Genomic DNA, 27,899 nt, shown 5'->3' on the forward strand with positions numbered 1-27,899 from the left:
TTGCTGGGCGTGGTGGCACACGTGGTGGCACACACCTTTAATTCCAGCACTCAGGAGGTAGAGGTAGGAGGATTAATGTAAATTCAAGGCCATCCTGAGACTACATAGTGAATTCCAGGTCAGCCTGGGCTAGAGGGACACCTACCTTGAAAAACAACAACAAAAAGTATATTCTTCCAAGGACTGGGGAGCTGGCTCCGTGGACAAAGCATTCACTGCTCAAGCATAAGTACCTGAGTTTGATTCTCAGACCCCATGTAAAAAGCTGCAAACTGTGCCAGGGTTCTATAATCCCAGCACTGTGACAGTAAAATGATGGGAAAACTTCTTGGAAGCTCTTAGAGAGCAATGAAGCATAGCAAAAACAGAACAGAGTGAGATCAAGAGAAACCCCAACCTAAAATGAGGTATAATGGACAGAATAAACCCTAAAATGACATACACACAGAAGAGGCCATGAACACCCACACTCTCCCACACAAATAAAATTTAAAAATAATTAGGGCTGGAGGGATGGCTTAGCTTAGTTAAGGAGTTTGCCTGGAAAGCCAAAGAACCCAGATTCAATTCTCCAGGGACCATGTTAGCCAGATGCACAAGGGGCTATAAGCGTCTGGAGTTCATTTGCAATGGCTAGAAGCCCTGGCGTGCCCATTCTCTCTTTCACTCTCTCTCTGTCTCTCTCTCCCTCTTTCTCTGTCAAATAAATACATGAAAATAAAATATTTTTAAAAAATAATAATTAGGGTCTGGAGAGATTTCTCAGTAGTTAAGGTTCTTGCCTGCAATGCCTAACAACGTGAGTTTAATTCCACACAAAGTAGTGTATACATCCGAAGTTCATATGTAGTGGCTAGAGGTCCTGGCATACCCATTCTCTCTCTTTCTTTCTGCTTCTCTCTCTCTCTTTGCTTGCAAATAAATAAATAAATAAAATATAAATAAATAAATAGAGCTGGAGAGATTATTGAGCAGTTAAAGGCACTTGCTTGCAAAGCCTGACAGCCCAGGTTCAATTCCCCAGTGCTCATATAAAGCTTGATGTACACAGTGGCACATGCGTCTGTAGTTTGCTTGTAGTGCCAGGATCTTATATATTATACACACACACACATATACATAATTACATATTATATATATGTGTATATATATATAAGGTGCTTGCCTGCAAAGCCAAAGGACCCAGGTTCAATTCCCCAGGACCCACATAAGCTAGATGCACAAAGTGGTGTACACATCTGGAGTTCATGCACCATTTTCTCTCTCTCAATCTGACTCTTACTGAGAGTTCAGGCCAACCTATGCTGAATTAACAAGTACTAGACAAACCAAGGCCTCAGAGTGACCCTGTTTCAAAATTTCTAAAAAAAAAAACAACAGGGCCAGAGAGATGGCTTAGTGGTTAAGGCATTTGCCTGCAAAGCCTAAGGACCCAGGTTTGATTCTCCAGGTCCCACGTAAGCCAAATGCACATGGTGGTGCATGCGTCTGGAGTTCATTTACAGTGTCTTAGAGGCACTGGCATACCCATTCTCACTCACTCTCTATCTCTCTCTGTCTCTAATAAATAAACAAAAATGAAATAAAATAAATTCAAAAAATAACAAAACTCTTTCTTAAGGGCCAGGTGTGGTAGCACATACCTTTAATCCCAGCACTTGGGAGGGAGAGGTAGGAGGAACACTGTAAATTCGAAGACAGTTTGAGACTACATAGTGAATTCCAGGTCAGCATGGGCTAGAGCAAGACCCTACCTTGAAGAAAAAAAAAATAAATAAATAAACCTTAATCTTAAGGGCTGGGGAAGTGGTTTAGTGGTTAAGGCATTTGCCTGAGAAGCCTAAGGACCCACATAAGCCAGATGCACAAGGGACACAAGCATCTGTAGTTTGTTTACAGTGGCTAGAGGGCCTAGTGTGCCCATTCTCTTTCTATCTGCCTCTCTCTCTTTCTCTCTCAAATAAATAAATAAATAAATAAATAAAACTTACTCTTAAAAGAAATGAACATCAGGAGGTTGGGGAGATGGCTTTGTTGGTAAAAGTGTTTGCCACACAAACATGAGGACCTGAGGTCGGATTCCCAGCACCCACAGAAAAGTTGGATGTGGTGACCCCCATCTACAATCCCAGCCCTGAGGAGATAAGAGAGTGGAGGATCACTGAGGGCTTAATCTGGTGGGCTCCAGGTTCAGGGACAGAGATTTTGTCTCAAAAAATAAGGTGGAGAGCAATTGACATTGACCTCTGGCCTCTGCACACCCACACACATATAAAAATGCGTGCTTGCACACACACAGACACACACCACATGTGCACTCAAAAAAAGTAAAAGGAATCAATCCTACCTTGAAAATTAAAAAGCAGAAGCCAGGGTGGTAACATACACCCTTAATCCCAGCACTCGGGAGGCAGAGGTAGGAGGATTGCCATGAGTTTGAGGCCACCCTGAGAATCCAGAGTAAATTCCAAGTCAGCCTGGACTAGAGTGAGACCTACCTCCAAAAAAAGAAAAGAAAAGATGAAAATTGGGATGGGCATGTAACTCAGTTGGTAAAGTGACTGTTTACCAAGCACAAAGCCCTGGGTTTAGTGCCCAATACTGCATAAACCAGGTATTTGGAAGGTGGAGACAGAAGGATCAAAAAGAAGTTCAAAGTCAGGCTGGGAAGATGGCTCAGCAATTAAAGACACTGGCTTGCAAGCCTGCAGGTCCTGGTTTGATTCCTCAGTACCCACATAAAGTCAGACGTACAAAATGCCACATGTCTGAAGTTTAGTTGCAGTAGCAAGAAGCCCTGGAGTACCCATTCTCTCCTTTCCTCTCTTTCTCACGCACAAATAAAATTAAAAAGAAATTAAAATATTTGGTGGCACATGCCTTTAATCCCAGCACTCAAGAGGCAAAGGTAGGAGGAAGATCGCTGTGAGTTGGAGGCCACCCTGAGACTACATAGTGAATTCCTGGGCAAGACCCTACCTCGAGAAAAAAAAAAAAAAAAAAGCCTGCTAGCCCAGATTCAATGCCCCAGTACCCATGTAAAGCCAGACACACAAAGTGGCACGTGTCTGAAGTTCCTTACGCCTGCAAGAGGCTCTGGTGCTTTTATTCTCTATCTAAAAAAAAAAGGAGGAGGAGGAGGAGGAAGAGAAGGAAGAGGAAGAGGAAGAAGAGAAAACAAAACAATTAAACATACACTTGGGGCTGAAGAGGTTAAGGCACTTGCCTGCAAAGCCAAAGGGCCCGGATTCAATTCCTAAGTACCCAGGTAAAGCCATCTCTCCAGCCCCAATATGGTGCATTCTTTCATCCATTAGCAGTATAGTCAGAGCTGTGCTTGAACTTAATCATAGCACAGCTCTCATTGCCAAAGAGGCAGAGGAATGTCAGCCAGTTCAGAAAGAACACCGAGTATTGCAGTCACAGTGGTATGGCAATGCCATCTCCTTGGTGGAATTACTGACATGGACAAAAGGCTTCCAAACTGAAAGGAACTTTAGTAAGAACCAGAACAAGGACTGGAGAGATGGCTCAATGGTTAAAGGTTCTCTCACTTATCTCTCTTCTCTATCTCTCTCTGCTTGCTTACGAATAAATAATTTTTTTAAAAAAGGCCAAATGCGGTGGCACATGCCTTTAATCTCAGCACTTGGGAGGCAAAAGAGGATCTCCAAGAGTTCAAGGCCACCCTGAGACTACATAGTGAATTCCAGGACAGCCTGAGCTACAGTGAAACCCTACCTCTAAAAAACAAAACAAAACAAAAACCTTGGCCATGGGCTGCAGAGATGGCTTAGCAGTTAAGCGCTTGCCTGTGAAGCCCCAAGACCCAAGTTCGAGGCTCAATTCCCCAGAACCCATGTTAACCAGATGCACAGGGGGAGCACGCGTCTGGAGTTCGTTTGCAGTGGCTGGAGGCCCTGGTGCACCCATTCTCTCTATCTGCCTCTTTCTCTATCTGTCATTCTCAGATAAATAAATAAAAAAACAACAACAACAAAAAAAAACCTTGGCCAGGCATGGTGGCACATTCCTTTAATCCCAGCACTTGGGAGGCAGAAGAGGATAAATCCGAGGCTGCATAGTGAAGTCCAAGTCAGCCTGGGCTACAGTGAAACCCTACCTCAAAAAACCAAAAAATAAACAATAAAAATACCTTCTAAAAAGTTGCTTGCTTGCAATACCTGGTGCCTGGTGCCAGGGTTCTTTCTATTAATATTTTTATTTATTTGAGAGAAAGAGGGAGAACGAGAGAGGGAGGGAGGGAAGGAGGGAGGGAGAGAATGGGCACACCGGGGCCTCCAGCCACTGAAAACAAACTGCAGACATGTGGGGCACCTTGTGCATCTGGCTTATGTGGGTCCTGGGTAATTGAAACTTGGCCCTTTGGCTTTACAGACCAGCGCCTGAACTGCTAAGACATCTCTCCAGCCTGCTAGGGTTCTTTTGATTCCACAGGACCCACATAAAGCCAGATGCACAAAGTGGCACAGGCATCTAGAATTTGTTTACAGAGGCAAGAAGCCCTGACATGCCAATTTCCTCTTCTCTTCTTTGTAAATAAATTAAAAAAAGAAAAAGCCGGGCATGGTAACACATGCCTTTAATCCCAGCACTCAGGAAGCAGAGAGGTAGGAGGATCACCATGAGTTCAAGGCCAGCCTGAGACTACATGGTGAATTCCAGGTCAGCCTGAATTAGAGTGAGACCCTACCACAAAAAAAGCAAAATAAAATAAATAACTGGAACAATATGAAGCCAGGAGTGGTGCTGGCACACACCTATAATGCAAACTCTGGAGGCTGAGGTAGGAGGATCATCCTGTGTTCCAGTGGACCCTGTCTTGAAAAAAAAAAAAAAAATAGAACAATGAGGCAAAAACATCACATTAAGAAATGTGTTGTGTAATGAGCCAAAATTACCCTTAAAAAAAAAATAGACCATATCCTCCTGTAAGATGTAGCTCAGTTTGTAGAATCTTACCTTGCTAGTGTGAAGCCCTGGGTTTAATGTCCAGCATGGCAGTACTATTATCACCAGGCATGGTGGCACACACCAATAAACCCAGTACTCAGGAGGTGAAGGAAGAGGATCCAAAGTTCAAGGCCAGTCTGGGCGGTATAGTGAACTTGAGGCACACCTGGGTTAAATGAAACCTTGTCTCAAAAGGGTGGGGGGGGGGTAAGAAGACAGCTTGGTGGTTTAAAAAAAAAAAGTAAGTTAAGAACTCGAAAAGCACCAGAGGAGATAATAAGATGAACATAATTTCAAGAGACTGGGAAGTAAGGAAGAAATGCCAAATCCTTTATGCCTCTGTGTTGGCACACAGGGTTATATGCATCTCCTCAAGGCTAAGCTCCCTCTCCCGGGTTATGGGTGACCCGGTCACGCTGCAGGGCCTTCCAGTGAATTCATTGAAGGTGCATCTTTGTCTGGAGACAGTACAGTCATCATCTCTAAAGACGTGCCACTGGGTAGTAAACGTTTCCAGAAAAACCGTAACTTTATTTTGAGAGAAAGGAGATAGAATGGGCATTTCAGGCTTCTCCTCCAGATGCACGCACCACCTCGAGCTCACAGTAAGTACAAAAAGCCATGTCTCCAGCCCCACACTTTTTAAAACTTCCGGCAGTTGGGCTGATTTTACTCGTGGTGTCAGGGGAAGCGCTATATCACTCACAGGAACGTAAGAGAGGTAGGAATAGAGTTGGGCTATCACCAGATCCCTTCTCCCAGTCAGCAGTAAGGGCCTGTTCCTAGTAAAGATGGCTGGTGCACTCCCAGGAATCTCTCACTGTTGTGGCAAGAGCCCAAGGTACATTTTCATTTGCTAAAGCGCTCCATGTGGGCAGCCAGTCACAACCAAGGCTCCCAACGACAAGTTAACCTCTCCAGTCTGAAGTAAAGCAAAGCGCCTCTTTGGTAGCTGTCCTCCTCTCATTGGCTAGGTGACTTGCGGAGCCAACAAACCGTCCCTACTGTCGAGGGTGCCAACCCTCTTCTCCCTAAGGTAGCTTGGCCCATAGTAACTGAGGGTTCCATTACAGCCATCATGACTGAGTCTTCTACTTAAGCTCTACCTGTTTCCCTGAAGTCTGGACCAGCAGTCTGCCACGGGGCCTGTGTCCACAACTGTTAAGATCAGCGCTCCTACTTTATATCCCACTGCAAATGGAAGCTTGGGAATTTCTCCAGTGGTTCCTTTGATACTGAGGTCAACTCTCTTTTTTTCTTTTTTCTTTTCCTTTTTGGTTTTTCGAGATAGGGTTTCACTCTAGCTTAGGCTGACCTGGAATTCACTATATAGTCTCAGGGTGGCTTTGAACTCACGGCAATCCTCCTACATCTGCCTCCCGAGTGCTGGGATTAAAGGTGTGCCCCACCATGCCAGGCAACCCTCGCTTCTTATGGCCTCCAAGAACCCTATCTTCAGCAGCCTAATCTTAACACACACACACACCCTGCAAAAAAAAGTAGCTAGTTGTAACAGACACAGGAGAGCTTGAGCACCAGTTTGTTTTGGGTGGGGGGTTTGTTTTGATTTTTCAAGGTAGGGTCTCACTCTAGTCCAAGCTGACCTGGAATTCATTATGTATCAGGGTGGCCTCAAACTCAAACTCACCTGGCTCTTGTCTTTTGAGGTAGGGTCTCACTCTAGTACAGGCTGACCTGGAATTCACTATGTAGTCTCAGGGTGGCCTTGTACTCACAGTGATCCTTCTACCTCTTCATTGACTGGGATTAAAGGCGTGTGCCACTGCACCCGGCTTGTCTTGAGTACCAGTTCTGACTTGGATCTGTAGTAATATGTCATTGTGCTGATTTCAAAATCCTCTTCTGAAAATGGAAAATCAGACTAATAATCCTTTAGCATTTTAAATTCTAACCCAATCATTTTGCTAGAGACTCCTGGATGGCTTTCCAGTTTCCAAAAAATACAAAAGGACCTGGGGGGCTGTGCATCTAAGGAGAGCTTCACTATTACAACTTCCCTAGGGTGGCAAACTCTAATGACTCCTCTTCAGAAAAAAGCCAAATCATGGACTGGTCATAAAAGCCTATACCCGACCCAACATGTTTTGTGGTACTGCGGATGGAACCAGGACCTCACAATGAGTATTCAATGTTCCACCAATGAACTATACTTGCAGCTTTCATGCAGATTTTTCCTTTTTTGAGGCAGGGTCTCACCCTAGCCCAGGGTGGCCTTGAATTCACAGTAATCCTCCTACCTCAGTGTCCCAAGTGTTGGGTTTATAGGCAATCGTCACTACTTACAGCATCATTCAGTGTGAGAATAAAGCTAGGTCTCTTTGGGTCTTGGTAAGGGAACTGACCTGAACACACCTGGACTGAAAAGAGGTATAGGGAAACAAGCAGGGATCAGTAGGGTAAAGCAGGAAAGGGCCATAACTTGACTTTATTTGTTTCCTTCTTAGACAAGACCATCAAAACAGCAGGCAGGGCAAGGACTGGAAATTGGATCAATCCACATTCTCAGAGCTATTTCACAAGCTTTTTTTTTTTTTTTTTCTTTCTTCCTCCTCCTCCTTCTTCTCACCCCTCCATGAAGCTCGAGGCTGAGTACCTGTTGATGTCACTTCAGACCCAGCATTACTAACTCCACATGCCCTGGCCTGAGGCCTTTTACAGATTGGTGGCTGAAGCCCTGAGATCTTACCCCTTGCCCATCTTGATGTAAAGTAGTAGAGTAGAATGAAATGTTCCTGTCCAATGGGTAAGGGATCATTCACAGATGTACCAGCAGATGGACTGCACCTTCTCTGCTTTAAGGATAAAACTCAAAGCTGCTTCCAAGGCTCTGACATCATACACGCAGCTAGAGGCCAATGGTATAGGAACGGCCTGTAGGGTTGTGAATAGAAGAACAAACTGGTGCCGTCACAGCCCACTCATACCACACCTTCTTAGAACTGCTGCATCGCCAGAAACGCACACAGATGGTCTGGCCTTCACGAACGGTAATGGGCTGCTGTAACAAGAAAGATACAGAGGTTCAGGGTAGATCCGTGAAATTACAAGACAATAATAGGTTAGTTATGGAGCTTAAATGATAAACATAGCCAGTATGGTGGTGTACACCTATAAAACCAATCAAGAGGCAGGAGGATAAAGACTTCTAAACCAGACAGTGTTATAACAGAAAACCTCTCAAGAAACAAAAAGACAAAAATAACAGACTAGGGCTGGGGAAATGGCTTAGCAGTTAAGGTGTTTGCCTGTGAAGCCTAAGGACGCTGGTTTGATTCCCCAGGACCCACATAAGCCAGATGCACAAGGGGGTGTATGTGTCTGGAGGCCCTGGCACACCCATCCTCTTTCTCTCTGCCTTTCTTCTCTCTTTCAAATAAATAAAGAAATTAAAAAAAAAAAAAGACTATCCCAATCTTCAGAGCTCTGTCAGAATGCAGAACATTCACACATTACACAAAGCTGTGGTGAATGCTGAGAGCTTGTATGGGTGCCATTAAAGCATTTAAGAAAGGGAATGCCACCCTAGTCTAAGAGGTCAGGAAAACATGATCTGACAGTAGAAATAAGCAAGCTACATGGAGAAATGAGCAAAGGACTTCACAGGTAGAGGAGAGAGGTATATAAGCTGGAGAATAAAGACAATGGAGTTTTAGTGGAGCCAAAAGAAGGCTCACAGAACTGAGGCAATGTGAGCCAGGAAACAACAGTTGAAAAGACAGGCAAAAACTACTTCAAACCAACTTCTATAAGCAATGTTCCAGATTCTGACCAAAGGGCACTGGGAAGACAATGAAGGCTTTATAACAGGAGAGAGATAAATTTAAATTAGAGGATTTTTTTTTTTTTAATTGGAAGTAGAGACAGAGAAGACAGATAGAGAGACAGAAAGAGAATGGGCACTCCAGGACCTTCAGCCACTGCAAATGAACACCAGATACATGCAACACTTTATGCATCTGGCTTTACATGGCTACTGGAGAATCAAAACAAGGTCATTAGGCTTTGCAAACAAGTGCCTTAACCACTGAACAATCTCTCCCAGCCCCTCAAATTTGAGGTTTTTTTTGTTTTTTTTTTTTTATTTACCTGAGAAAGAGAGAGAGAAAAAGGAAGAGAGGGAGAGAGAGAGAGAGAGAGAGAGAGAGATTGGGAGTGTCAGGGCCTTCAGCCACTGCAAACAAACTCCAGATGCATGTACCACCATGTGGGTCTGGCCTACGTGAGTCCCGGGGAATTGAACTTGGGTCCTTTGGCTTTGCAGGCAAGTGCTTTAACTGCTAAGCCATTTCTCTAGTTCCAAATCAAGAGTTTTTTAAAGGTAATTCTTCAAGGTAGAGAATGGAATGGATACAAAAGAACGCAGAGTAGATTATGTGGGAAGGCCAAAGATTCAAGAATAAGTGACAGCAGGAGAATGTCATAGCCAAGGATGCTGAGAGAAGGAAAGGGGGGAGGGGGACCCAATGGCAAAAGATATCCCCTAATCTACAGTCCTAAAGGTGATTCCTACCTTAATGGGGAACAGGATGGGAAACCATGAGAACATCCCAGGAGAGTGAGTCTCTGGACGAATACCTATGGAGACAAAATAATGCAAAACCTGAGGTCTCCCATCATTGCATTTTTTTTGTTTTGTTTTTATTTATTTATTTGAGGGGGGGGGAGGGAGAGAATGGGCGCACCAGGGCCTCCTGCCACTGCAAGCAATCTCCAGATGCATGCACGCCCTTGTGCATCTGGCTAATGTGGGTCCTGGGGAATCGAGCCTCAAACCAGGGTACTTAGGCTTCATAGGCAAGCGCTTAAACTGCTAAGCCATTTCTCCAGTCCTCATTGCATTTTTTTTTTTTTCCCCTGAGGTAGGGTCTCACTCTAGCACAGGCTGACCTGGAATTCATTATGGAATTCAGGGTGGCCTCAAACTCATGGCTATTCTCCTACCTCCTGACTGCTGGGATTAAAGGTGTGCACCGGGGCTGGAGAGATGGTTTAGCGGTTAAGCGCTTGCCTGTGAAGCCTAAGGACCCTGGTTCAAGGCTCGATTCCCCAGGACCCACGTTAGCCAGATGCACAAGGGGGTGCACGCATCTGGAGTTCGTTTGCAGTGGCTGGAAGCCCTGGCGCGCCCATTCCCTTTCTATCTGTCTCTTTCTCTCCCTCTCTCTCTGTCACTCTCAAATAAAGAAATAAAAATGACAATATATATATATATATATATTTAAAGGTGTGCACCGCCACTCCTGGCATCCATCACTGCTTTTTACCGAGGCTGACAAGGGTCTCTTGTAATTACAGAAACAAGTAATCAAAGATCCCCATTCACTGGTTTTTGGGACTCTCCACAAATGTAACAACACATGTAAACTGCTGTGATGCCCTTAAATACTACTCCAGGCACTCACTCAGAGTGATGTCCTGATAAAGCACCGTCTCAAAGTAGCCTGCAAACCCATGCAGGACTGTGTTCACCTCCACAGGAAACTCCAAGGTACAGTAGCGATTGTTGTCAATCATGGGATCTGTCAGGAAAGATTTGATTGGATGACAAGGAGGCCCTCAACAACTTGTATAGTACGAGCAAGATCCAGTGAAAGAAGTCTATATGCAGCACACCTGGGCTAGCAAAGAAAAAGCAGGATGAACTCACCCATTTCAGTCAGAGAATGGCCATGCATGAACCTACCTTTATTGGGATGGCTAAAGGTGAAACAAGGCTGGGGAGCAGACAGCTGGTGGAAGTTGTGCAGCCGAACCACATAAGGCATCTCAAACTGGGCCTGTCCAGAATGAGAAAGCAAGAGCTGGAGCAGACAGACAGGAGATACCTAATTCCCCCAAAGAAAACTCAAGCCTCAGGAACACAGGAAAAGACAGAAACATCATTTCACTTCAATCACTTTTTCCCACACCCAATGTCTCCTTCACCCATTCATCTCCAGTGGAAGGACTACGAAAATTCATTCTCTCCTTCTGGAAGAGAGTAGGTATTTACCTCAGGGTCACGGTCTTTTTCCCGACAGGCTCGGACCTCATTGTATAATTTAGAAGAGGAGATGGGAGCCAGGAAAGAAGTATATTCCCCAGGGATGCTCACACCATCATCTGCACACCAGGAGGGAAAAATGGCACATTTTCACTGACCAAAGGCTCAAATCTTCCACAATAAAACAGGCCAAGAATGGCATGCACATGGCAGTAAGAGGCACATGGATATCCCATTCCCAGGTTGGCCAGCTCCCAACTCTTGCTATGGGGAATTCTACTCCTAGGCTAATTTAAAGTCATAGAAGATTAAAACTGAAGGACCATGAAGAATAGTACATGTTCTCCTTAACAACAAAACAATTTTGTTACTCTGTGAATATTAGTCATTACACAAACTAAGATGGTGACAATGTTGCTAGTGATGAAATCCTAAAACCACCTCAAGTATGCAGTCCACTGGGAATAAAAACATGCAATGTGTGAAGGTATTCTAACCTGGTGGTTCTGAATTTTCTCCCCATATTTAATTATTTGTATGTGTGTGCATGTGTGTGTGCATGCCAGGCTTGCTTGCTACTACAAATACTTGTCCAGCTTTATGTGTGTGGCTGGGGAACTAATTTGGGCTAGCAGGCTTTGCAAGCAAATGCCTTTAACCACTGAGCCCCCTGAATGTGTGTGTGATGCATAGTATTGAGGCATGTTCATAATGTAGTATATGGGCACAAGTGTATGTATGTATGTATGCATGTGTGTGGAAGTCAGAAGTTGAGATCTATTGTCTCTAATTGCTCTACACTTTAGCTTGTTTTGGGGGTAGAGTGTCTTTTGCTGAACTCAGGGCTCACTAATTCAGTTAAGACTAGCTGGCCAGCAAACTCTAGGGATCCCATGCCTACCTTACCTGTGCTGAGATTTCAAACACACACCATATGCCTGGCTTTGTCATGCAGGTGCTAGGGATCACTTAGTTCACTTAGGTCCTCATGCTTGCACAGGAAGCATGTTACCCACTGATGAACTATCTCCTCAACCCTGATTCTAAAATGTTGTGGCATCACAAAGGCCCCCAAAAGTTCCTGATAATGAAATTTTCAGTACCAGGGATGGGATCCCTTCCATTGAGATGTTGGCCAGGGAGGTCCCTAATGCCCCCAAAATATTACAGGCCATTGCTAAGGTTCTTGGTTTCTCACCAAGAATAGACTGTAAGATCCTATTGCTGAAGACTCTACATGCTGGGGCTACAAGGTCTCTGAGAAATCTTTTTTTTTTTTTTTTTTTTTTTTTTCCTCTCTGAGAAATCTTGCTGGAGCTGAGCTAAAAACCTTCTCTGTGTAGACCAACTCACAGAAAGCTGTAAAAAGCTATGCTACATGCAGCTCCATGGAAGAGAAATAAGTCATCAGTGGTGATGAACAACAATGGATACTGCAAGCCTTAAATTTGGCCAGCCAGGCCACATGAGCCAATGGGTGCAATAGTGGCATGTCTGTTATGGGGGAAACCAACCACTCTCTAATTGGACTGGAGGCCTGCTCCATGAGAGGGAATAAATGCCTGATACTGAAAACCTATGATGGGGGCAAGTCATGAGCCCTACTGGTGTTAACAGCTGCTGGTGTCTGGCTAAATGCATATATTATGCTCAACAAGCTGCCCGGTAAAAAAGCACTTCTCTTAATATTCATACCCGTATATTAATGCTACTCATACTTTTGGATAAAGAAGCTTCTCTTTTCAAATGGTGGTAACCTCTGGGATGACTCAAAAGGCACCATAGTGCTGACAAGTGACAGAGGAGTGCTCAGCACTGAAACATCTCTATCACACCTTCCAAGGCTCAGGGTCTATTGTGACAGAGGTGGCAGGAAGAATGTAAGAGCCAAAGGAAGGATAGGACTCCTTACAATGCTCTTGTCCAGACATAAAATGGCCTGGATATCCATGACCTCGCAGTGCCTAGCACTTCCTATACAAGACCAGTATAGTAGGAGGAAAAGATGATAACATCAAAATAAAAGAGAGGGAAAAAAAATTTTTTTTAAAAGGGGGGTGGCTAGAAAGATGGCTTAGCGGTTAAAGCGCTTGCCTGTGAAGCCTAAAGACCCAGGTTTGATTCTCCAGGTCTCACGTAAGCCAGACACACATGGTGGCACATGCATCTGGAGTTCATTTCAGTAGCTGGTGTGCCCATTCTCTCTGGGTCTCTAATAAATAAATCAGGAAAAAAAATTAGATAAAATAATAAAAGAGAGACTGATGGAAGGGGACATCATGAAGAGTGGAGTTGTGAAGGGGAAAGTGATGGGGGTGAGGGAATTACCATGGTTCATTGTCTATAATTATGGAAGTTGTCAATAATAAAAAATAAGCTGGGCGTGGTGGCACATGCCTTTAATCCCAGCACTTGGGAGGAAGATAGGAGGATCTCCGAGAATTCAAGGCCACCCTGAGATTACATAGGACAGCCTGAGTTAGAATGAGACCCTACCGCAAAAAAAAAAAAATTTTTAAAGTTCCTGATAATACTGGGCATGGTGGCACATGCCTTTAGTTCCAGCACTTGGGAGGCAGAGGCAGGAGGACTGCCATGAGTTTGAGGCTACCCTGAGAATACAGAGTAAATTCCAGGTCAGCCTGAGCTAGAGCGAGACCCTATCTTGGAAAAAAAAAAAGTTTCTGATAAATGCTAAACCCAAGGTACCTTTTTTTTTTTTTTTTTTTTTTTTTTTTTGTGGGGTGGTGCTCAAGATTAAATCTGAAGCCTTACCCATGCTAAGTAACTGCTCTGCCACTGAGTTCTATCCCCAGCCCCCAAGGTACATATTATGTTAGCATAGGGTGTCTACAGATCTCAGGTATAGTCTAGTCATTCTTCTCATTTGATACACCTCTCTGAAGTCTAGATAGCTCATTTCGTTTGCTACTCTGATAAGTATTACTTCTCAGTTATATGATCTAATCCAAATCCAACCTCCCAGGTTGCTGTCATACCACCCATCAACCCTCAGAACCCCACACAGAGGCACCTTTCAGGAAATGCTGTGCTCCATCCAAGCACTCAGGTGACAGTTCATTGTCAGCAAAGGAACCCAGAAGCTCACTGACAATGATGTCTGCTTTCTCTGGAGCCACCCATTCCCGCATGTCTGATGAAACAACCGTCACCTGGCTTCCCCATTCTTCAAACTGCCAGTTCTCTAACCTGAAACAGAAGGGACACAGGTAAGGAGAGATGTTACTGGAAACTTACAAGGACAAACTTCTTAGGAAGCAAGTTGCAACTCACGTCACCACAGCATTTGGGTTCTTCTCCACAGCATACAGCTTTATCCGCCGGTCAGCCTGCTTGGCTGCCCGAAGGGAAGCATTCACTAGAGGACCCCGGCCTGCTCCCAGCACCATCAAGACCCTAAGAAAAGAGTCAAGTGTCAGCCTATAGAAAAGTAGGCACACAAGCGTCTGGGATTACAAGAAAAGCACTCACTGGACATTAGTATCCTTCTCCTCTTCTGGTACTCGATCTAGCAAGCATTTATAGATAGCCTAGGGGAACGAGAGAAGACTTCATAGCTGGAAACCCTCCCTGATATCATCCTGGCCTTTCCCAACCTGTATCCAATGCTGTACCTGCTGGTACTGAGAGTATTTGATGGGATCTTTTTCAAATACTTCATAGGTCTGAGATTCCAGATTGTCCATCAATGGCTGATGAATGAAAAAAAAAGGACAAGTTTGTCAGAGGAAAAAGGCCAGGACATCAAAAATTTCCCACTGCCTCCAGAGTTTTGGTAGGATTTTGGGCCACCTACTCCCAAGATACATTTCTTTTCCCTGTATCTTGCCTTTAAATATACTCCCAACCCACCTGAAGTGGGGACTGCAGATAGTCTTCATAGCCCTTAGCGAAGAGTTCATAGGCATTGGGTGGAGGACGGTTCTGGCTTAAGTATTCTAAGTACTGGAGGTAGGAACAGAACTCCTTCTCTGAATGGTGGTTGGTGCCCGTGATGATAAACTGTACTTCCAACTGTGAGAAAAGTCATACCTTTAGACCAGCACTCAAACCAAAATTCTAAGATATTATTTATGGTTTATGGCTACAAAGCCCTAGCATAAAGACCCAGACCAACAGTTCTCCAGTATCTGCTTTAGTATCAACAAAAGTAGCGTAAGGCTATGATGATTATAAAGCTCTCGTATGTTAAATGGATCCTTACTGTAACTCAAATGAAACAATCTACAAAGTTCCCATAAAGTCTGGTTCCTTCTCAAAGGTTTCTGGGGCTCCTACTAACATTTACATTTTAAGATCCTCAACTCTACTGAAACTGCACTGCAGAAACAAGAGAGAAAATAGTTAAGTCAGGTGTGGTGGCACACACCTTTAATCTCAGCACTCAGGAGGCAGGTAGGAGGATTGCCTTGAGTTCAAGGCCAGCCTAGGACTACAGAATGATTTTCAGGTCAATCTGGGCTAGAGTGAGACCCTACCTCAAAAAAAAAAAAAAAAAAAAAAAAAAAAAAAGCCGGGCATGGTAGCACACACCTTTAATCCCAGCACTGGGGAGTCAGAGGTAGGAAGATCACTATGAGTTTGAGGCCATCCTGAGACTACATAGTGAGTTTCAGGTCAGCTTGGGCTAGTGTGAAACCCTACCTCAAAAAACTAAAAACAAACAAGTAAAAAATAGCCTCATAGATGTAAAGTGGGGACATCATATATAAGTGAATAAAAGATATAAGCCGGGCATGGTGGCTCATGCCTTTAATCCCAGCACTCAGGAGACAAAGGTAGGAGGATCACCATGAGTTTGAAGTGATCCTAAGACTACATAGTGAATTCCAAGTCACCCTGGGCTGGAGTAAGACCCAATCTTGAAAAATAAAACAAAACAAAACGAAGAGATGTAGCTGAACTACCTTTTAAACCTTTCTACACCCACCTTGAGAAGCCTGAAGATAAGTCTCTGATGCATCTTAGAAAGAACAGGAAATCCCTTCTTGTTAGTCAGGAAAATGCTGGTGGGAAGAATGGCTGCTTTGATGGGTTCCCCAAGCCATCGATCAATGACATGACTAGATGGGAGGTCAGCCCCAATTTCAAGAGCTAAACAAAGGAAGAAAGGCTTGTCAACCATTACCAGGAGGAAAGCCCTTCCTCATTCCCTCTTCTTAAGAGCAAGACAAAACCAGGTGTGGTGGCACATGCTTTTAAACCCAGAACTCAGAAGGCAGAGGTAGGAGGATCACCAGGAGTTCAAGGCTACCCTGAGACTACATAGTGAATTCCAGGTCAGTCTGGGCTACAGTGAAATCCTACCTCAAAAAAAAAAAAGAAAGAGGGAGGGAGGGACGGATGGATGGACGAACAAGACAGTCTAAGGCATAGAAAATGTAGTAAAAATGCTCAGTAAACATGAAACTGTTTTTGAGACAGAATCTCGTTGTAGCCCTGGCTGACCTTAACTATAATTTTTTGTTTGTTTGTTTGTTTTGTTTTTTTTGAGGTAGGGTCTCACTCTGGCTCAGGCTGACCTGGAATTCACTATGCATTCTCAGGGTGGCCTCGAACTCACGGTGATCCTCCTACCTGCCTCCCGAGGGCTGGGATTAAAGGCGTGCGCCACCATGCCCGGCAACTATAACTTTTGATCCTTGTGATTCCATCTCTCAAGTCCTGGAATTACAGGTGTGAGTCAACATACCTAATGAGGACTGATTTTTATAAAATTATTATTATCATTTTTCAGCCGGGCATGGTGGCGCACGCCTTTAATCCCAGCCCTCGGGAGGCAGAGGTAGGAGGATCGCCGTGAGTTCAAGGCCACCCTGTGGACGACATAGTGAATTCCAGGTCAGCCTGAGCTAGAGTGAGACCCCACCTCAAAAAAGAAAAAAAAAAAAAAATTATTATTATCATTTTTAACAGAGAGAATTGGCATGCCAGGGCCTCCGGCCACTGTTACCGAACTCCAGACACATGTGCCATCTTATGTGCACATACAACCTTGCACTTACGTCACATTGTGCGCCTGGCTTACATGGGACCTGGAGTTGAACATGCATCCTTAGGCTTTGCAGGCAAGCACCTTAACCTCTAAGACATCTCTCCAGCTCTGATTCTTTTTTTTTTATTTTTTTAAATATTTTACTTATTTGAGAGATGGGGCAGAAAGAAAGAATGGGCATTCTAGGGCCACTCGCCACTGCATACGAACTCCGGATGTATGTACCACCTTGTGAATCTGGCTTACATGGGTACTGGGGATTTGAACCTGGGTTTGCAGACAAGTAACTTAACCACTTGAAAGTACTGATTCTTATTACTAACAGGTCACTGATCTCCCAAGTCCCTGCGGACTTACCTACTGCAATTCTCTTGCTATAATCACACAAAGTCCGGAAATTGTGCCACCTGGCCAGAGTCAAAAGATAGAAAAATAATGTCAAATACTTGTGGTCTACCAATCACCAGGACTTCAGGAGATCTCCCTGCTAGTTCCATCCCGTACTTCTTTTCTCTCACCCAACCCCTTGCTCTGGTATAGCAGCAGAAGGAAGCATACCACATCCATGTTTTTTCTTCCCCGCTGTAGTCTTCTGTGTGTGTAGTTGGCACATTCTCAATTATATCATCTCTCAAGTCATCTGGTGCCACCAAGGGTACTCGCATCCAGAACTGTGTATGAATACGTAGCCTTTTAAGAACTCTGTTTTGAACTCAATTTTTTTTTTTTTTTTTTTTCAGTTTCTGAGAGAGAGAAAATGAATGGGCAAGCCAGGGCCTTCAGCCACTGTGAGTGAACTCCAGACACATGTGCCCCTTTGTGTCCATTTGCAACACTGAACACTTGTGTTCCTATGCGTCTGGCTTATGTGGGACCTGGAAATTCAAACATTGAGTTCTTAGGCTTCGCAGGTAAGTGCCTAAACCACTAAGCCATCTCTCCAGCCCTCAAATAATTTTTGTTTTGGGGGGGGTTTCGAGGTAGAGGTCTCTCTCTGGTCCAGGCTGACCTGGAATTAACTATGTAGGCTCAGGGTGGCCTCAAACTCACAGCCATCCCCCTATCTCTGTCTCCCGAGTGCTAGGATTAAAGGTGTGTACCACCATGCCCAGCTGGATTATCTTTTTGAAAAAGTAATTTTATCTATTTGCAAGCAGAGAGAATGAGAACGAGAGCACCAAGGCCTCCAACCACTGCAAACTCCAGATACATGCACTACTTTGTGCATCTGGCTTTATGTGGGTACTGGAAAATAAAAGCCAGGCCTTCAGGCTTTACAAGCAAGTGCCTTTAAACTACTGAGCCATCTCTCCAGCCCTGGAATATCTTTTATTCCAGCCAGAAATAATTATACACTTTCTTCTTTGTTATTTTTTAAATATTTTTATTTAGGGCTGGAGAGATGGCTTAGCAGTTAAGCACTTGTCTGTGAAGCCTAAGGACCCTGGTTCGAGGCTCAATTCCCCAGGACCCACGTTAGCCAGATGTACAAGGGGGCGCATGCATCTGGAGTTCGTTTGCAGTGGCTGGAGGCTCTGGCACGCCCATTCTTTCTCTCTCTCTGCCTTTCCCTCTGTGTCAGTTGCTCTCAAGTAAATAAATAAATAATGAACAAAAATATTTTTATTTATTATTTATCTATTTGTGTGTGTGTGTGTGTGTGTGTGAGAGAGAGAGAGAGAGAGAGAGAGAGAGAGAGAGAGAGAGAAAGAGAGAGAGAGAGAGAGAGAGTGTGTTAGTCAGTCTGCATGGGCATGCCAGTGCCACTTGCCATTGCAAATGAACTCCAGACAAATGTGCCACTTTGTGTATCTGGCTTTACTTAAGTATTGGGGAATTCAACCCAGGTTAGCAAGCTTTGCAAACAAGCTTCTTTAACTGCTGAGATATCTCCCAACCCTATTTTCTTTTTTGTTTTGCATGCTGAAAATTGAATCTAGTATTTTTTGTTTTGTTTTTTGAGGTAGGGTCTCACTCTAGCCCAGGCTGACCTGGAATTCACTATGTAGTCTCAGGGTAGCCTTGAACTCACGGTGATCCTCCTACCTCTGCCCCACAAGTGCTGGGATTAAAGGCATGTGCCACCACACCCGGCTTGAACCTAGTATTTTATGAATGCTAAGCAAGTGATCTACCATTAACCTATACCTCAAGCCCCAATTTCTGTGTTTCAAAACTCTATACATACCACTTTTAGATGAGGGTGGGCAATACTGACATTTCAATTCTGCTAAATGCATAAGTGAATTGGCTAAGCAAAAATAGTACAGATTGCCTACTGTGATAAATAGCAGGAAAGAAGACCTTCAGCCATACCATGGAGGAGTGGTGGCCAGTGTGGATGTGGTTGGTCAAAACTCTGGCCAGATTTGTGTTATCTTCCTGATTAAGGGGCAACAGGAAGGCTGGAAGACCCAAATATGCTCCAAAATTCAGTTCCTGTAACATTGCCTGAAATGAAGATCAAGATAAAAGGGTTGAGAGCTAGCAACCAAACACTTTTTTTGGAGCAGGGTGGGTAGTTGAAGGTCTCACAATTGTAATGGGCGTGGGGACTCACAACAGTAATCCCAGCTCTTGGGAGGAAGAGGCAGGATTTCTTTTTTTTTTTTCATTCCAGCCAGAAATAATTATATACTTTCTTCTTTATTATTTTTTAAATATTTTTATTTAGGGCTGGAGAGATGGCTTAGCAGTTTGTTTGTTTGTTTATTTATTTATTTATTTATTTATTTGAGAGTGACAGACAGAGAGAAAGAGGCAGATAGAGAGAGAGAGAGAATGGGCGCGCCAGGACCTCCAGCCACTGCAAACGAACTCTAGACGCGTGCGCCCCCTTGTGCATCTGGCTAACGTAGGTCCTGGAGAATTGAGCCTCGAACCGGGGTCCTTAGGCTTCACAGGCAAGTGTTTAAACGCTAAGCCATCTCTCCAGCCCAGAGGCAGGATTTCTGAGTTAGTTCAAGGCTAGTCTGTTTTTCAGAGTGAGACCCTGCTTCAAAAATAAATTTGGACTGGGCATGGTGGCGCACACCTTTAATCCCAGAACTCAGGAGGCAGAAGTAGGAGGATCACGGAGAATTTGAGGCCACCCTGAGACTACATAATGAATTCCAGGTCAGCCCAAGCTAGAGTGAGACCCTACCTTGAAAACCCAATTAATTAGTTAATTTGGTTTCCACTAGGTTGCGGTGGTTTATGCCTATAATCCCAGCACTCAGGAGACTGAGATGAGGATTTTCTAAAATTTAGGGCGAGACTAGGTATATAATTCTGGTATTCTCAATCCTACATTAGTCTAAGTGTTGGACTAGCCTCCCAGTGCTGGTACTACAGGTAAGTGCAACCATTCCCATGTGGGATACAATCTACAGAAAGATCTCATGGATAAAACAGCCTTACCGCCTCAGAATTCCTGCGTATCTTCTCCACTTTAGAGTCTGGATGAATCCACGGAGAAAGCTTTCCCACAATTAGAGTATTCCAATCTGCACTCCCCACCCAAGAAAACAAAAATTGAATGAGGCTCAGTATTTATGGTTCCAACTTTGAGTTCTTAATAGGGAATACAGAGTAGACATTAAGAAAAAAAAATAATAATTTTCTCTTACAAATATGGGGATAGCCTGATGGGGAACAGGGAACTAAGGCTTTAAAAAATAAAGGAGAGAAAACAAGAGTTGTCTATGCCCCAGGAACTAACCAATATAACCAAGTTAGAAAAGGAGAATAAGGACCCTGATAACGCCTCTAATAAGGAGTGTATGGGAAGGTCCCTACCCCTTCCTGACAGCAGTAGGTCTGATCTCGTTTGGGGGCCAGGCCGATTCTTAGCAGGTTCCTGAGCGAACTCCCTCTTGAAACGCGGGTGGAAAACAGGCATGCAGAGGAAATCAAACCTATAACCGCAACAGGCCCAGAATGAACATGTAAAGTGAGCACCCAGACGCCAAGCAACTGTCAGCTGCCATCTGCCACCCGATCTCCAAGGATACCACTTTTGTTGCATTGTGCCTCAACTTCTCCCCAGAACACAACCGTAGGAGAGATGAGGGAATGAGAAAAGATGGACATGTAAGCCCAGCATCATTCTTTCTTCGCTGATGCCACTGACGTCCCAGGACTATTACACAGATTTGGCCAAACATTGCCTAAGAGTCCCCGCTCACGATTAACCTATTCTCGCCCTTGCTCCTTACTTCCTCCCACTTCCAAACTAGAATCTCAACCAAGGCCCTAGGTGGACGGATTTAACAGTCTCTTTTAGGGATTATCCAATTACTCCCCTGACTTTTGGATCTGATGAGCGCAAGCACCCGTAAGTTTCATTCCTCTCGTTCTTGGGGCCAAACCTCCCCTCAAGGAGGGTGGTTTTTCGCGTCCCCATCCCCTACGGGGATGACTAGTCTGCCCTCCTCGGCCCCCGAGTTTGGAACCCCGCGTTCTGCTCGCGGAGGTCCGTCCCTCACCCCTGCTTGGCCACAGCCCCCAGTGTGTCAGCTATTTCGGGGACGCAGTTCAGGTCCCTCCCGCTGGACACGCGGCTTCCACCGGCACCTCCGACCGCCATCGCCGCCATCTTTTCCCTCGCACGGACCACGCCGGGATCGAACAGCCAATCACAAAGCCGAAAAAGCGCCCCTCTCCCTCTCTCCTCCCCCCCAGCCCAAGGCGGGACAAATCGCCTTAACAACCAGGGCGTCTTCACAGCTCCCCAGCGGGCGGTGGAGAGGGTGGAGCCGTTCCTCCCGCCAATCCGCGGGCTGCACAGTGACGTGCGGCCTGGTCCTCTAGGCCCACCAATCCCAAGGCCTCCTTCCTGACGTACTGTAATTTCCCAGAATGCTTCGTTTGCCCGTGGAACGCTGACAAGAAACTACAGGCCCCATGGAGCCCTGCAGGAGAAGTTTGAAGTGTCATCACTGGGAACGTCTGCAGTGTCTCGGGGCCAGTGGCGCAATGGATAACGCGTCTGACTACGGATCAGAAGATTCCAGGTTCGACTCCTGGCTGGCTCGTTGGGACTGGTACTCCTTTATTTGCTTGCACCCTGTTCAAATTGTATACTTAAGCACCTTTTTTTTTTTTTTTTTTTTTAATTCTTTCATCAGTATCTTCTTCACTCATATTCACATCTTAAGTGGATGACGTTTTAGGTCGTCCTGTGTTAGTCTTTCCCATCAAAACTTGGTGAATGGCTGAGACTATTAAAATAGAGAAAACACGTACACACATACACCGCTTAAAATAGAGAAAAGGAATTCATATGGAATTAGAGCGCACATGGAACTGCCCAGCGGAGGTTCAAAGAGAACCTACTTTTTCCCTTGTCGAGAGACACGGGAAAATAAGGAAATGGCCAAAGCAGGGAAAAGCCTAGGGAGGTAAATGGGGACTGCTCAAGACAAGTGGCCCACCAGTGTTAAGGCCCCTGGTATAGGCCCAGAGATAAGAGCATACTATTAAGAGGCCCTACACTGGAGGCCCTGACAGAATTCCGGAACTGGCTGGTGTAAGGATCGGAGAATCTCTGAAGAAAGACCCCAGACTCAAATAGCATGTAAAAGCAAAGAGCGGTTATTCTGCAGAACCAGCCAGCATGCCAGGATCAACCATTCATGTAAATGGCGACCCTGAGAGGAACTCGCAGGCTCCCTTTAAGCACAGCTGGAGGAATTTTGGCAGGCTTAGGTAATTTTTAAAATGATTGGCTAAGCAAGCCGCAATTATACTTGCGCATCTCTGACTGGTTGGGGCAGGAGGGTTGCAAAAGGCGCGAAAAGGACATGTTTCCAGGACCTGACTCAGCCCCTAGGCGATTATCTTTTCGGGCCACATGTCAGGATCACTGTTGATTAACAGCCCGCCCATTCTCAGAAGTCTTGTCTGTCTCTCCCAGAAACTGGAACTTAGGCCTAATTAAGGTGGCACCTTACTGAAGCCTGTCATGCCATCAGTTTGGTCCCTTCACTAGCAGGGAGTCATGAGAATAAGTCAGATGTGAAATCTAGGTTTTTTTTTTAATTAATTAATTAATTTTTTAACATATATATTTTTATTGGCAACTTCTATACTTATAGACAACAAACCATGGTATTCCCCTCCCTTCCCCCACATTGTCCTTCTTAATTCTGCTTTCTGTCATATCCCCTCCCTCTCTCTATTAATCTCTCTTTTAATTTTTTTTTGAGGGGGGGGTTTCAAGGTTGGGCCTCACTCTAGCCCGTGATGACCTGGAATTCACTATGGAATCTCAGGGTGGCCTCGAACTCATGGCAATCCTCCTACCTCTGGCCCCTAAGTGCTGGGATTAAAGGCATGTGCCACCATGCCCAGCTTTCTCTTTTAATTTGATGTCATCATCTTTTTCTCCTATTATGAGGGTCTTGTGTGGGTACTGCTAGGCACTGCAAGGTCTTAGATATCGAGGCCAACTTCCTTCCAGACAGTTGTATATAAGGAATTGTACCCTTCCTTTGGCTCTTACATTCTTTCCGCCACCTCTTCTGCAACGGACCCTGAGCCTTGGTGGATGTGAGATGATTCAGTGCTGGACTTTTCAGCACTATGTTGCCTTTTGGGTCATCCCAGTGGTCATCACCATCTGAAAAGAGAAGCTTCTGTAACCAGAAGTGAGAGTAGCATTAATATGTGAGTGTGAAAATTAAGTGTAGTGATTTCAGGGCAATTTTTGGAGAGTAATATATGCATTTATCCAGATAAGAGCAGGCTTTATACCCCTAAGGCTCATAACCTGTCCTGCCATAGACTTTTGATTAGGTTTCCAGTACCAGGCATGTATTCCCTCCCATAGAGTGGGCCTTCAGTCCAATTAAAGAGCACTTGGTTTCCTCCAGAGCAGACATGCCACTATTGCAGTCGTTCAGTCATTTGGCCTGTCTGGCTAAACTTGAGGTTTCCAGTGTCCACTGTTTTCACCGCTGATGACTTCTGTCTCCCATGACACTGCATACAGTGTAGCTTTTTCTAGCTTTCAGTTTGCTGGGCTACAGGGAGAAGGTTTTCTGCTCAGCACCAACTTGATTTCTCAGTGACTTTGCCTCTCAGGCAGATGAAATCTTCAGGAATAGGGTCTTACCATCTCTTTCTCACAGGGAACCAAGGGCCTTGGCAATAGCCTTTAATGTTTTAGAGGCAACAGTGACCTCCCTGGCCAACAAATCATTGGAAGGTATCCCATCCCTGGCACTGAAACTTTCTAGTAACAATCTATGGCTTCTGGATGTGCCATTACTTAAGAAAGTAGATTATCATATGTCTTATTCAGAATACCTTGAATTTTGATTGACCCTCCCCAATTGCCCTTCTTTTATACAATCTCTTCCCCTGACCTCACTTAGATGTTTCCCTTCCCTGTAATCTGTTCTTCTACTTACATATATACAATCCCATCCTCTTAAGACCTTCCCTCTCCTTCCTCCCTTATAGCCTTTTTCTAGCTTATGGGCCTCTGCTACTGACTTTTGGGTCCAGCTCACACAAAAGTCTATACTTTGTAGCTAGGATCTACATATAAGAGAGAACATGTGTTGCTTGGCTTTCTGGGCCTGGGTTACCTCACTTAGTATTATCCTTTCCAGATCCATCCATTTCCCTGCAAATTTCATTTTTCTTTACTGCTGAATAGAATTCCATTGTGTAGATATACCACATCTTTATTATTCATTCATCTGTGGACGGACATCTGGTCTGGTTTCATTTCCTAGCTATTGTGAATAGTGCAGCAACAAACACGGTTGTGCAAGTATCTCTAAGTGAGAAAAGTCATAAGGATATATGCCTAAGAGTGCTATAGTTGGATCATATGGCAAATCTATTTTTAGCTGTCTCAAGAACTTCCACACTGATTTCCACAATGGCTGTACCAAATTACATTCCCACCAGCAGTGCAGAAGGGTTCCCCTTTTATTACATCCTCGCCAACTTTTATTGTCATTTGTTTTCTTGATGGCAGCCATTCTGATGGGAGAGAGATGGAATCTCAAGGTAGTTTTAATTTACATTTCCCTGATGGCTAAGGATGTAGAACACTTTTTTAGATGTTTATATGCCATCTGTATTTCTTCCACTGAGAACTCTCTATTTAGTTCCATAGCCCATTTTTTAAAAAATTTTTTTTAATTTTTTATCCATTTTTTATTTATTTATTTGACAGTGACAGACACAGAGAGAAAGACAGATAGAGGGAGAGAGAATGGGCACGCCAGGGCTTCCAGACACTGCAAATGAACTCCAGACACGTGCGCCCCTTGTGCATCTGGCTAACGTGGGACCTGGGGAACCGAGCCTCGAACCGGGGTCCTTAAGCTTCACAGGCAAGCGCTTAACTGCTAAGCCATCTCTCCAGCCCTTTTTTAAAATTTTTATTAACATTTTCCATGATTATAAAAAAATATCCCATGGTAATTCCCTCCCTCCCCCCCCCCACTTTCCCCTTTGAAATTCCATTCTCCATCATATTACCTCCCCATCACAATCATTGTACTTACATATATACAATATCAACCTATTAAGTACCCTCCTCCCTTCCTTTCTCTTCCCTTTATGTCTCCTTTTTAACTTACTGGCCTCTGCTACTAAGTATTTTCATTCTCACGCAGAAGCCCAATCATCTGTAGCTAGGATCCACATATGAGAGAGAACATGTGGCGCTTCCATAGCCCATTTTTTGATTGGATTGTTTGATTTCTTATTGTTCTGTTTTTTGAGTCCTTTGTAAATTCTGGATATTAATCCTCTGTCACATGTGTAACTGGCAAAGATTTTCTCCCATTCTGTAGGTTGTCTCTTTTCTCTATTCAGTATCCTTTGCTGTATAAAAGCTTTGTAATTTCATGAGAACCCAGTAGTTGATTAGTGATCTTATTTTCTGAGCAATTCAGAAAGTCATTACCTATGCTAGTATGTTGGAGAGTCTCCGCAACCTTTTCCTCTAGCAATTTCAGAGTTTCCGGTCTGATATTAAGGTCCCTGATCCACTTGGATTTGATTCTTGTGCATCAGAAAGACAAGGATCTATTTTCATCTTTGTGCATATAGATATCCAGTTTTCCCAGCACCATTTGTTGAAGAAGCTGTCTTTTCTCCAATGAATATTTTTGGCATTTTTGACAAAAAATCAGATGGCTGTAGCTGCCTAGATTAACATCTGGGTCCTCTGTTCTGTTCCGTTTATCTACATGTCTGTCTTTGTGCCAATACTATGCTGTTTTTCTTACTATGGCTTTGTAATATAGCTTAAAATTGGGTATGGTGATACCACCAGCCTTATTTTTTTTGCTCAAAATCATTTTGGCTATTCAAGGTTGTTTTTTGCTTCCAAATGAATTTTAGGATTTTTTTTCCCTATTTCTGGGAAAGGGATGCCACTGGAATTTTAATGGGGATTATATTAAATGTGTAGATTGCTTTTGGTAAGATTGCCATTTTCACAATATTGATTCTTCCAATCCAAGAACATGGGATGTCTTTCCATTTCCTAGTGTCTTCCTCATTTTCTCACTTGAGTATTTTAAAGTTCTCATTGTAGAGCTCCTTCTCTTCCTTAGTTAAGTTTATTCCAAATTATTTTTTTTAAGCAATTGTGACTGGGAGAGATTCCCTGATTTCATTCTTTGCATGTTTGTTGTTAGTATATAGGAAAGCTACTGATTTCTGGGTATTTATTTTGTATCCTGATATGTTGCTAAAAGTGTTTATCAGCTCTAACAGTTTGCTGGTAGAGTTTTTAGGGTCTTTTATGTATAGAATCATATCATCAGCAAATAGTGATAATTTGATCTCTTCCTTTCCAATTTGTATCCCTTTTTATGAGTGTCTCTTGCCTTATTGTTATAGCTATGACTTCCAATACTATATTAAATAAAAGTGGGAGCCAGGCATGGTGGTGCACACCTTTAATCCCAGCACTTGGGAGGCAGAGGTAGTTGGATCACCATGAGTTCGAGGCCACCCTGAGACTACATAGTGAATTCCAGGTCAGCCTGAGCTAGAGTGAGACTCTACCTCAAAAAAATAAAAACAAAAATAAATAAAAGTGGGGACAGTGGACACCCTTGTTTTGTTCCTGAATTTAGTGGAAGTTAACGTTGGTTGACAGTTGTTATCTTTCAGAACTTGGAATATATCATTCCAAGCCCTTCTGGGTTTTAAAGTTTGTGTTGAGTAATCTGCTGTGATCCTGATAGGCTTGCCTTTGTATGTGACTGGATTTTTCTTCTTAACTGCTTTCAATATGTTTTCTTTGGTTTTTATGTTTGGTAGTTTAATTATAATATGGCGAGGAGAGGTTCTTTCCAGGTTTTGTCTGTTTGATGTTCTGAAAGCTTCTTGTATCTGCATTGGCATTTCTTTCCCAATTTGAGGAAATTTTTCTTCTATGATTTTGTTGAAAACATCTAATAAGCCCCTGGATTGAAACTCTCCTGTTATACCCTGAATTTTTTTTTGTTCGTTCGTTTGTTTGTTTGTTTGTTTGACATGTCCATACAAAGTTTATACTTCACAAAACATAAAACAACCACAGTGACAAAAAAAAAACAACCCTGCCTTCAACCTTCCACAATCACAGATTTCCAGAGTTTGATGTTTCTCAGTTACTCTTAACTTCCATAATCTCTACCTTGTCTTTATGATGTCTCTCCTCCTTTGTGTACCTGAAGAATAAATCTTTGCATAGCTATCAATAAATGGTTACATTTCCTTTCTTTTTAAGAAATATTGTTTTGGGCTAGAGAGATGGCTTAGTGGTTAAGCACTTGCCTGTGAAGCCTAAGGACCCCGGTTCAAAGCTCGATTCCCCAGGACCCACATTAGCCAGATGCACAAGGGGCGCATGCATCTGGAATTCGTCTGCAGTGGCTGGAAGCCCTGGCGGCATTCTCT

At 43.9% G+C, this 27,899-nt stretch overlaps 1 protein-coding gene and 1 non-coding gene across 4 annotated transcripts; one reads left to right on the forward strand and one right to left on the reverse strand.

Moving 5' to 3' along the window:
• Window positions 1–7,392: 7,392 nt before the first annotated feature.
• On the reverse strand, window positions 7,393–21,619 carry Prmt5 (protein arginine methyltransferase 5). 3 transcript variants are annotated; one of them, XM_045155162.1, is made up of 17 exons: window positions 21,464–21,619; window positions 20,775–20,893; window positions 20,397–20,482; window positions 19,311–19,445; window positions 17,553–17,665; window positions 17,352–17,401; window positions 15,930–16,093; window positions 14,852–15,013; window positions 14,614–14,691; window positions 14,471–14,529; window positions 14,273–14,395; window positions 14,013–14,188; window positions 10,988–11,097; window positions 10,679–10,772; window positions 10,398–10,514; window positions 9,506–9,570; window positions 7,393–7,990 (listed from the first exon to the last, which is right to left on the reverse strand). In XM_045155162.1, the coding sequence occupies exons 1-17, from the start codon at window positions 21,571–21,573 to the stop codon at window positions 7,841–7,843; spliced, it is 1,911 nt and encodes a 636-aa protein (XP_045011097.1). In that variant the 5' UTR covers window positions 21,574–21,619; the 3' UTR covers window positions 7,393–7,840. The 3 variants fall into 3 exon arrangements, with proteins under 3 accessions (XP_045011097.1, XP_045011096.1, XP_045011098.1); XM_045155161.1 differs by having other exon boundaries at window positions 7,393–7,993; XM_045155163.1 differs by lacking the exon at window positions 20,775–20,893 and having other exon boundaries at window positions 7,393–7,993; window positions 21,464–21,582.
• Window positions 21,620–21,939: 320 nt separating this feature from the next.
• On the forward strand, window positions 21,940–22,012 carry Trnar-acg. The gene has a single exon. It is a non-coding gene; the product is annotated as a tRNA-Arg (tRNA).
• Window positions 22,013–27,899: the final 5,887 nt, after the last annotated feature.

This window comes from Jaculus jaculus, chromosome 7 (assembly GCF_020740685.1).
Source record: "Jaculus jaculus isolate mJacJac1 chromosome 7, mJacJac1.mat.Y.cur, whole genome shotgun sequence".
In the NCBI taxonomy this organism is placed as follows: Eukaryota; Metazoa; Chordata; class Mammalia; order Rodentia; family Dipodidae; genus Jaculus; species Jaculus jaculus.